Source organism: Halyomorpha halys, unplaced genomic scaffold, assembly GCF_000696795.3.
Source record: "Halyomorpha halys isolate HHAL.00 unplaced genomic scaffold, Hhal_1.1 Scaffold323.1, whole genome shotgun sequence".
In the NCBI taxonomy this organism is placed as follows: Eukaryota; Metazoa; Arthropoda; class Insecta; order Hemiptera; family Pentatomidae; genus Halyomorpha; species Halyomorpha halys.
In genome coordinates, this window is record NW_027106378.1 from 483,822 (window position 1) to 495,565 (window position 11,744).

Genomic DNA, 11,744 nt, shown 5'->3' on the forward strand with positions numbered 1-11,744 from the left:
ATATTATCTCCTAATAATGAGTTTATAGTTGACTGTGGATTTTTATAAAGTGAAAAAGATGGTTGGGGGTGAGGTGAGTGAAGGACACAAATGAGAACGTTATTTATGTCCTTACCTTGTACACCTATTCCTTTAATTAACGCATAACAAAACCTCTGCATCATTGTGAACAATATAGTTAAGCATATATTGATTAGCATTATAAATAGTAGTTAAACCAAGATCTGAATGTAATTTCATTTTACTTACTGGAAACCAAGAGCATTCTTATTGGTTCCAAGTGCGCCCTTCATTCCCTCCCTTACTTTCCTCTACTCTTCCTTAAAAACCAACCAATTTACTTCTGTCCTACAATAAAAAACCTTGGAGTCACCTTCGACCAACACCTCTCTTGGAATAATCACATTTCCCAAATCCATAACTCTACTCCAACAATTCTAAGATTCCATAATTCTATTCCTCAGAACACCTATCAGCTCCTAGTATCCTCTCTCGTCTTCCCCCAATTCGACTGCAGTTCCTTGGTTTATGGAGGGTTATCTACAGGATTAGAGTTGAGACTGAAGAGACTCATGAATTGCTTTGTAATATTTATCTTTGGGTTTCCAAGGCGTTCTCAAGTCTCCCACTGGTATACTGAGTTGAAGTGCCTCTATCCAATCTCCTGAAGGCATTTCCTCCTTGTTGTTTTCCTATTCCAAGTTCTTAAAATGAAAAACCTACCTATATCCTTGATCTCCTCAATCTTCGTTCATCCATCCATTCATAAAACACCAGATCCCAACCGACTGATTTATATATGCCCTATAGAACCACCGTCTTCAGCAAATCCTTCGTCATACGTGCAACCTCCTTCTGGAACTCTCTTCCCATCTCCATTTGCCAGTCATCATCCATTCTTTCCTTTTAACAACACTTATTCCTTCACTTATTTAAACCAAACCTCCACATCATTGTAAACGATATAGTTAAGCATATATTGATTAAAGTTATAAACAGTAGTTAAGCCATTATCCCAATATAATTTCATTTTGCTTACTGGAAACTTGTAAATGCTTGCCAGACTAAAATCTTAATGTATGGACCATGTATCTATTCTTTGGGGACTAATCTCCCTTACGTATATATATATTTAAGTAACCATAATAAATTTTTTAAAAGGCCATTTAATTAATATTGAATTATTCTTACTCAATAAAAATATTTATGTCTATACAAACAGTATTATCTCCTAATGATGTGTTAATACTTGATCATGGATTTATATTAAGAGGAGATGGTTGGGGTGTGGTCAGTAAAGTAATAAGTAAAAACATTTACAGGTAGGAATAGTTTAAGTATTATAAGAAGATAAAGGCTGTATGAGAAGAAGAATAAATTAGGTAAGAGGAAAAAACAAATTTCTAGAGGTCCTTAATTTAATTAAAAAATCTACAAAACATTCAGGTATTAACTGATTGCTTACCATAAATTCAGTAGCATATACGAGCGACGACAATAGTCTCTAGAAATAGAGTTTGGGGAAGGGAGGTATTGCTGGGGTGCTACACTTTGTTAAATCGACCCACCAGAACTACAACTTTATAGAATAATTTTTTTGATTTTCGCAAAAGCGGCTATAACAATTTTGATTAAACTCAATACATCGATGTACAATGAAATGAACTTTTAATATAAGCTAAGTATCGTCCTTATTGAAATAGTCTGACTGAGCTTAAATGCAGAACTTTTGAAATAGATTCCCCTGAAGTACTATTAATTTTTCTGTAAATTTAAAATAATCAACCATCTCCCTAAAAAAACACTTAGAAGGAGGACTTTCCAGGTTGCCAGGACAGAACAATTGGCAACCCTCCAAACATGGATTACTTCAGAGAGGCTAATGAGGAGAAGTGGGTATTAGCGGAGTCTATCATTACGGACAGGGCCATTAAGTGGGCAGTGGTAGAGCACAAGCCTTATAAGGCCTAAAATTTTATTTTATTTTAATTTAAATATGCATTATATAATGTATAAAATATAATATTTAGCCAAATAAAGTTTAAATACCTGTTGTTTTAATCATGATGACTATTGTCGTCGCTCGTATATGCCACTAGATTTATGTATGCAATTAGTTAATACCTGAAAGTTTTGCAGATTTTTTTAATTGAATTAAGGACTCGAGAAAGTAATTGTATATCACATTTTCTATAATACATTTAGACGTGAAATAGTCCAAAACAATGTTTAAAACATAAAAAATGTTAATGAATGGAATATGGTCCGGGTGCGGTAAAAAAAAACTCAAATAGTAAATAATTATACTATTTTGTTGTGCCAACGTTTACCAACAACCAGATACAAACACTATAGTTACTAAAAGAAAAAACATAAGTGTAAAATAACAGGGGTATAAAATGAAAAGTAAGACATAATAAGAAAAATTAAAGGTTGTAAATAGTAAATGAAAAGGGTAATAGTAACAGATAGATAAGAGAAGAAATATTATCATTATTACCCTGATCATCTTTATTATGTAGTACTTTCTTTACTATTTCTTCTCTTATCTATCTGTTACTATTACCCTTTTCATTTACTATTTACAACCTTTAGTTTTTCTTATTATGTCTTACTTTTCATTTTATACCCCTGTTATTTTCCACTTATGGTTTTTCTTTTTTCCTTTTTGTAACTATTGTGTTTGTATCTTTTTTAGCTCTGCAACGTGGGGCGAAACTTTTGCTCCATAATATAGTATAATTATTTACTATTTGAGTTTTTTTTTTTTACCGCACCCAGACCATATTCCATTCATCTATACACACGGTCAATCAATAATATTCCTATAAAAAATGTTATTTGAAGTTGTAAAATAAAAGAATAAATAAGTTAATAAATTTATAGACTTATATAAATTTGATAATAAAACAAATTAGAAGGAATGTTAAACCCTGTTCTTCCTGCCACTCCAAATGCAAGCTAGAAAAGTGACCTTAAATGATTTTATTATTATACCTGCCCTATGTACTTGCTGATTTTTTTTTTCTTCTTGATGACTATGTTTGTACTTGCTGATTTTGTATTTAGTTCTTCTTGATGACTGTGTGCTTGCTGATTTTATTTTTTTTCTTGATGGCTATGTATGTACTTGCTGATTTTGTGTTGATTTCTTCTTGATAACTGAATGTTTACTTGTTGATTTTTTTTATTTTAGCCAAGTGTTTTTTGTTACCAATTTTATTCTTAAGGGGCTTAGATTAAAGTATTTTTTATTTTATATGTATAAATGATTGACTATATTAATTCAAATTATGAAGATGGTCAGGGGTGTGGTAAATAAAAAAAGGAAAATAAAAAGCTGTTAACTATTTTTTGTTTTCGTTTGAACCCACCCCTGACCATCTTTATTATTTTTTATTTTTGTCTTATATTCTATTTGAAATCAGGAATCAAATAACATCAATACACCTGTATGCAATATATTTTATTTTTAATTTACAAATGGTGGCATTGATTATTGGAGCTACTTGAAGAATTCAAAAAGCTGCAGTCGTTGTACAAACCTTGTTTATAAAGGTACAAGCTGGAATGATATCTTCTGTAATAGTCATGAAAGCTTTTACTTCTGGACAAAGCAGTTTCATTTCTCGGTGCTGGTGGATTTGTGCCATTAAAATTATAACCATTGACTTGTTTAGGCAGTGGAGAGTTGGATGGTTTCTCTGGCATATTCTGAAATGTAAATAAAATTTTTTCGGAATAAAATATATTTCTGAAATGGTAATGACTGAGACATTATTCTCCTTTTCTTGTAAATATAATAAAATAGTTTAAAGATAGTTCGGGTGGCATCCAAATAAGGGTAATTAAAAATAGCAAAAAAAAAAAAAATTTCCTACGGAGCTTATGTACATTTGCCTAACTATGATGAATTAACGCAAGCGTGATGATTGTCTATTTGGATTACCTGCTACAAACTGGCCTGAAATTGTGGCTGACAGTTTTTGGACACAAATCAAAGGGCGTTTGGACAAGCTTGTGCTGTATCAACATGTTTGAGCTCAATTAGTATTGTTTTAGAACTGCCAACAAGTTAATATTTGTGTTCTCTGTATAAAAATAAGGAATTTTCTCAACAATAGTTAATCAATAACTATCTATGGTTTAAGATCATATAATTTAAAATTTTAAAAATAGAACATGAATAAATTGTTTCAAATCTTGTCGATTAACTTTCCTGGTATATTTTTATTTAACTATGCACAAATATGCATTTATGTCTGAGTAATTTAATGAACAAGTATAATAAAAATTCTAGAAGGAATGTTAAATTTATAGGTTATGTAGTACCATTATAAGTTGATGTATATAGTTCTACATAATCTATAAATTCAAATTTTTATTAGGTACCTGTTGATTTAACTACCCAAACAAATGATTTCTTTATAAATTTATATTTGTGCTGTGTTCATTAAATCACTGAATTTAATTGGTAAGATTTGAAATATTTTATTAGTTGTTAATAAGGTTAAAGATAGACAATAGTTTGTGTGGAATAATTTTGAATTGAAGTTATAATATTTATATGACATGGCCTGTATAAGAGACATTTTAATGATATATGACAACAATGATTAAGGTTGTCTCCTTGAGAATGGCCTAAGGGCCAAAACAGAGCTGTTTTGAAACAAATAATTGAGAGTAAAAGTGGTTAATTATGCTTGTGTTAATAATAAAATAAACCATTCTCAAACAATCAGTATAATATATCATTAAACATACATTTATAGAAACATTATATGTTTTGGTAATTAAATTAATAAATATCTTATTAAAATACTATGACAAAATTGAATTAAATAAAGGTTATCAATATAATTTCTATGGATTTTTATTACCTACCTTAATTTTGTTGATTTATTATTAAAATGTTTTAAATCGAAGGTAATAGTCCACACATTTGTGGTCCACCATGTTTATGTTTGGCTATCTGGAATACACAAGCATTTGGGTATCGACGTTTGTTTCTTTTCTTGTTTATCAAAGCGTCTGTAAAGATACCTTTACACATTTGCCAAGCTATGGCAAATTTATGCATGCACAAGTGTAGATAAATTATTTGATTTGGTTGGCACAATATGCCTGAATCCATTGAGTGTCGATTTTCGGAAACAAATCATTGGGCACTTGTGCTGTATCCACAGTTTTTGTTCAGTTAGCTTTGTTTTAGAACTGGAGAGAGATAAATATTTATGCTCTTAGAGTTTTAATATTTGCGTTTTTTCAATTTTTGTACTTTTCGAGTTTTAATTATAAATATTTGTGCTCTTTGAGTTTTTGTGTAAATGCTTTCTTTCAATCTTTTCAATTAAATTTAGCAGTTTGTTTTTTTATTTAACATAGCACAAATATAAATCTATAAAGACATTATTTGTTTGCATAATTAAATTAGCACATATCTGATAAAAATTCTTGAACGAAAGTTGAATTTGTAGCACTATTTCTATGAATGTTTATCACCTACAACCTACTTTACCGATAGTTAAGTTTCCTATTATTTAACCTGTCTTTAAATTGTTCTTTTTTTTATAATGAAAATAGTGCAAATCAAATTTTATATGAACTAAAATAACAAGCTTGCAGATATTAGTTATATATATATAATAAGTAAATAAAATAATACTTGGTAAACAAAGGAAGGAACAAATACTATCTGTATATATATATACTGATACAGTGAATACATATACAATAAAATACATACAAATACAAATACACATAATAATATATAATATAATGTAAAAATACAAATACAGATAGTATTTGTTCCTTCCTTTGTTTACCAAGTGTTTGTGCAAGTCTTAGATTTGCAGTGAGTGGTAAACGTTTAGATACAGCATTAGTATTTTGGATTTGTGGCAAGTGGCACATGTGTAGATCTGGGTTAAGATCTCTATATTTGGAAACACATCGCAATGAAGTTGACCTGCAATCCGGATCAAAATCTCCCAATGAATTGATTTCAGTTACCTGTTTTAAATCGACCATCATCTGCCAAATATTCTTTTGCCTCTTAAGTTGACTCTTGCGTAGTTGACACTTGACCCTGTTGATGTGTTGTTTTAAGGTATTTAGCGGGGAAAAAATACTCAGGTTCTCATCTGCAAACTTCTTCACGTCCCTAGAACATTTGTTTTGTGATTGTTTTAATTTCTACATAAAAGTACATTAATACAGTTAAAAAGTAATATACAGTGGCACATTTACCAAAAAACTTGGGTTACTTTGGGATAGTAAAGAAAGTAACCCCAGTCTATGGTACATTCTGTGGGATATATAAAAAAACAAAATAAAATAAGTTTTTTTTTAAGTGGTATTTCTTTACTGACGTTCTGCAACACGAGAGAAAAGATGATATAGGAGGGCAACAATGGTTAATTCTAGCAGGAAAATATGTAATAATAATAAATATACTATAACAGGAGAGTAGGAAGTTAAATAAGGATAACAATCTGGTTCACACCATAACACAACTTTCAGTTCCCACCCATCTTTGAGATGAAATTAATTTTTAAGACAATTCTTCCCCTTCTTATAAATTTTGTATATAATCATGAGAGATAGTTGACCGTGAATGACTTATACGAGGAGAAGATGGTTGGGGGTGCGGTCAAAATAAAACACAAATAAGTTGAAGTAACTTATTTAATTGTGCCAATGTTTCGGCCAGAATTCCTAGCCTTCCTTAAGGAACAAGATAACAACCAATGAATACAGAAAATATAAACAGAATGACATAAAGTAAATAATTGTACAGAATGAAATTAATAAAATAAAGTGATGAAAGAAGTGGAAAATAAAATGTATACATAGGTAATTGAATAAGTAGGTAAAATAACATAATTAAGGAAATAAAATAAAAATTAAGTATTATAATGCAAAGAATTATGAATAAATTAGTTTATTAATTATTTAAAAATTAAAATTATGAAAAGAAAAATAAAATTGAGAGAAAGAAAATAAACTAAAATATGTAACCATAATATGATATAAAAAGGCAAAATAAAAGTTAACTTAAACAAAAGAAATGGATAGAAAAAACAATTTGAAAACAACAATAATAATATATGGTGAACATGGGTAAGGAAAATTGAGAAAAGAAGGAGAGGGAAAGAGAATAAAACATTAAACGAACCTTAAATAAGTTACTTCAACTTAAACTGGATTTAGTGAATGACACAATTCTTCCTTATTAAAACACAATAATTTATTTCATAATATCAGCAACGTTTCGGGAGATTTCCCCCATCTTCAGGCTGTTGTTACACAATCATGCTGCAGCACAAATCGTAGATTTTGCAAGAATTTTATATTAATATTATTCATATGGTCTTCATTCATAACCATATTGTTATATTCTAAACTTAATGATCGTTTACTGGAAGAATCTTATGGAATTAAACTGGATTTAGTGAATGACACAATTCTTCCTTATTAAAACACAATAAGTGTGTCATTTACTAAATCCAGTTTAATTCCACAAGACTCTTCCAGTAAACGATCATTAAGTTACTTCAACTTATTTGTGTTTTATTTTTACCGCACCCCCAACTATCTTCTCATATTCTGTATATAGTTTAGTACAAATAAAATCTGACTATTGTCATAGCAATCATGTAAAAATGATAACTTCTATTTTCTCCTTTAGTTAATTATCCAATTACTCCATGGTTAATTATTTTAAGTAAACAAAATAAAATGGGAAGTTTTTAAAAAAATTAAGCATTGAAAAAAATCATAGAATAGTTCGATCCTATTAATAAGGAAATTAATAAAAACACCAAATTTCTCTCAACTTCTCATTTTAAAAAAATTCTGTTTCGGCCCTTAGGCCATTTTCAAGGAGACAACCTCAATTATTGAATAGTCACAATTCATTTAAATTGCCTTTGTTTTGCAGACTAATTGCCCTTTTTATATATCTTAAAAAATAAAAACAAATAATGAATTAATATCATAATAGTATCACTTAAATTTTATAAAATGGCTGTACACTTTCAAACCACACAATCTCAATACAAAACTATCCTTCAAATTGTTAGTGTTAATCATAAATATTTTTTGATGGATAGTTTTGTATTGAGGTTATGCGGTTTGTAAGTGTATAGCCATTTTATAAAATTTAAGTGATACTGTTATAATATTAATTTAATATTTGTTTATATTTTTTAAGATATATAACCAGGGCAATTAGCCTACAAAACAAAGGCAATTTAAATGAATTGTGACTATCATTGTGACCTCAATGATTGAGGTGTGTTTAAAAATATTAGTATTGTGTGAGGAGGTAATATAATAATAATCTAGAAACAATTTTTAGGTTATTTCCTTAATAATGGGTTAAGGGCCGGAAAGTTGAAAGTTTTTCAAAATAAAAAGTTGAGAGAAATTTGGATTGTTGAATTTGGCGTTTTTATTAATATTAACTTCTATCAAGCAATAAATAAATTAAATCAATAATCTTGTAATAAAACTTTTTAAAATAAAAAATTAGTGATGACTAATGCAAAAGTAAAATTTAAAAAAAAGAAATACACTTATTATGTAAACAATAATATTTAATAAAATAGTAAATAAAGGATAAGAAAAGAGATCAAATGATGTCATATGTGAAATATGTATACATCTATATACAGTTCAAGGATAGAACTCATTACTCACTCTAAATGATAAGACAACGCTTGGTCATTATAAAACGTGTCTCTCTCTGTTATACTTTTATTTATTATCTTTAGCATCGAAAGGTCCACTGATTCAGCCTTACTGTTCCTCAGCTCTTTTGGCCTTCTTTGTAAATTCTTAAAAACAGTATATGCCATTTCCAAACTAAAATAAAGTTTTAAAAAATTTGTATAAAATGTATAAATATTTATATATATATTTTTTTTTTCTCTTCCATTATTGATGTCTTATACTTACAGTTTTTTTAGCCGGTCTAGTGGGTTCTGAAAGGAATCTGTAAATGTTTGGATTTTGGACAACTTTGAACCAACTGTTGCTATTCTGTAGCCTAGCCTTTCTCCGACCTGCTTCAGTTGTGATAGATCTTTCTTACATTGGTCTTCTTCTTTCCTCCAATCATTAGGTCCGCAAACCCCTAGAGAACTTATATAATGAATATTTATTTCAAGCACTATCATACTAAAGCATTAATTAAAATTTAACTGAGAAGTGCTATGATGGCGAGAAATCATACAACAGGTTATTACTGATGTCGATAGAAACTGATATGCTTAAAAAAAAATATACTAAAGAAGTAACTCATGATTTCTCTGATAAAAAACACGTTTTATCAAATTACCACATATTAACCAAAATCATTCTAATGTTCAAATATTTAAATTTATAACCCCAAAACTAAAAAAATATTCATTTCAATATGCATTAATATGCTATTTAAAACGTCTTAACAATTCTATATATCAAAAGGATTATTTATAAAATGTTACTAATTCTTATATGAGGAGGAGATGATTTGGGGGATGATCAAAATATAACACAAATAAGTTGAAATAACTTATTTAATAGTGCCAACGTTTAATTATTTTATCTACTTATTCAATTCAATTCTTACTTTACCGACTTATTACTTAATTATGTTATTTTAATTACTTATATATATATTTTATTTTCTACTTCTTTCGTCACTTTAATTTTATTCTGTACAATTATTTACTTTATGTTATTCTGTTTATATTTGCTTTTTTATTTTCTGTATTCATTGGTTATTATCTTGTTCTTTTCTTAGCCCTGATGAAGGCTAGAAATTCTGGCCAAAACGTTAGCACGATTTCAACTTATTTATGTCATCCACAGTCAACTATCTCTCATGATTATAAATAATTCTTAATTTAGACTTATGAAATCAATCTACCTTTTCACATATTAGAAATATACATTTTCTTTTATCAAAATAACAATATGTTCTCTTCCCTATTAATATTAATAAACTTTTTCTTATAATTTTCTTAATATTCACCTTATTATTAATATACTTCTTCTACTTCCATACTTCTTTTGCTTCTCCCTATAGTTCTTAATCAGCGTAGGGAAGCGTCCAGCCACTGGCTCCAACATTCTCCATTAGCAACTAGGTTCCTGGCCTGACAAAGATCCTTCCCTCTTGCTCTGCAAAGCCTGTCGATATACTCCAGGTAGGACATCCTTGGTCATCCATGAGGCCTTCTGTCATTTGGGATATACTCCATTGTCTTTAGGGAGTCCTTATGTTCCTCCATTCTAATGACGTGGCCGAACCACATCAACTGCCGTGTCTACAGAATCTCCTTCACTGAGGCAATCCCTAGTTCCTGGCCTATCCTCTAATTTCGGACACAATCTCTACTCGTCTTTCCCACTGTTCTTCGCAGAAACTTCATTTCTGCAGTGTGATTCTACTCTCATGCCAGTCCGTCATTATCCAGCTTTCAGCTCCATGCAAGAGTGTCGGTAAGTATACAGACTTGTAGATATGGAGCTTGACATTGCTACCTACCTCTTGTTTCCCTATTAAAGTATTGCAGATCTGGTAATAGACTGCATTAGCCTTATATTAATACACTAAATATTTATTTTTCAATTTCCAATGTCTCTATTCTGTTTATTGTTTTAGTTAACACTTTTTGATTTTATTTGACAAGAGATGTAAAATATAATTTTCTTTTTCTTTCCTCTTTTATAATTTTAATATTACTTATTCTTACAATGCTATTAGTAGACTATTAGACTATATATTTTCTTCCACTACTACTTATGTATCTATATTATCTGTTATTTTAATATTTTATATTTATTCTGTATTTCTTTTTATTCATTTTGGTTATCTTGTTTTTTCTGAAATTGTGGCTGAAATGTTGGCACTAATAAATAAGTTTTTAGTTATTTATGTTCGTTATATAATATCTATAGTAAACTATTATTAAATTTATATATAAATAAAATAAAATAATTATTAATGATATACCTGGATTTTTTACTTGAACACTTTCCCAGCATTTTGCATCGTAATCAAGTGATTCTGAATAAAATTTCATATAAGCTATAAGTTGCTGCAGCTCATTGTTAACACACTGCTCTAAGGATATTAGTTGCTGATTACTCAGTATCACAGATAGCCTATATTAAAATAAATCGCAAGTTATTCCCTAAATATGTAAATCGTATCATAAATATAATACTTGTAAATTAATTAGTATTTAAATATTTAATGTATCATGTAAGCACATTGATGGAACTGAAAGAATACATTAAATAGAGCTCAAAGTAATTCATAATAATACTTTTAATATTTTACATAAAATTATAAAAAACAATGTGAAAGCCTGAATGGTGGAGTCATCTCTTTATATAAAATAATACTGTTTACTAGATTTTCACCTTTAAAACCATTCTTGATTAGTGTGAAACCCACCATACCAGACGACAAAGATAAGAAATAACCGTTGATTATGCTAATTATATAGACTGCTAAATACAAAATCTCTGCTTTCATTTGACAACAAATTAGTAATTTATGAGACAATACTAAAACCTGTCTGAACTTATGGACTTGAACTTTAGGGGAGCAGTTCAAATTTTAACATCAAACGACATCCCACTCCACTATCCAGCAATGCCATCATGTGGTTGATGTTGTCTCGTCTTCTTTGGAGCGCGGAATGTACTGCTCGGGAGTCTTTCTTGATGTAGAACAGGCTTTTGAT

At 29.2% G+C, this 11,744-nt stretch overlaps 1 protein-coding gene across 1 annotated transcript in view; it reads right to left on the reverse strand.

Annotated features, from left to right (window-relative positions):
• Positions 1 to 3,445: 3,445 nt before the first annotated feature.
• The window catches only part of IKKbeta (I-kappaB kinase beta), a 21,195-nt gene continuing 12,896 nt past the window's right edge, over positions 3,446 to 11,744 (reverse strand). The window contains exons 10-14 of the mRNA XM_014421514.1: positions 11,006 to 11,157; positions 8,962 to 9,139; positions 8,704 to 8,868; positions 6,013 to 6,163; positions 3,446 to 3,714 (exon numbers count right to left, since the gene is read on the reverse strand). Coding sequence (XP_014277000.1) covers positions 3,478 to 3,714; positions 6,013 to 6,163; positions 8,704 to 8,868; positions 8,962 to 9,139; positions 11,006 to 11,157 — 883 coding nt within the window. The 3' untranslated portion in view covers positions 3,446 to 3,477. The remainder of the gene's footprint in view (positions 3,715 to 6,012; positions 6,164 to 8,703; positions 8,869 to 8,961; positions 9,140 to 11,005; positions 11,158 to 11,744) is intronic.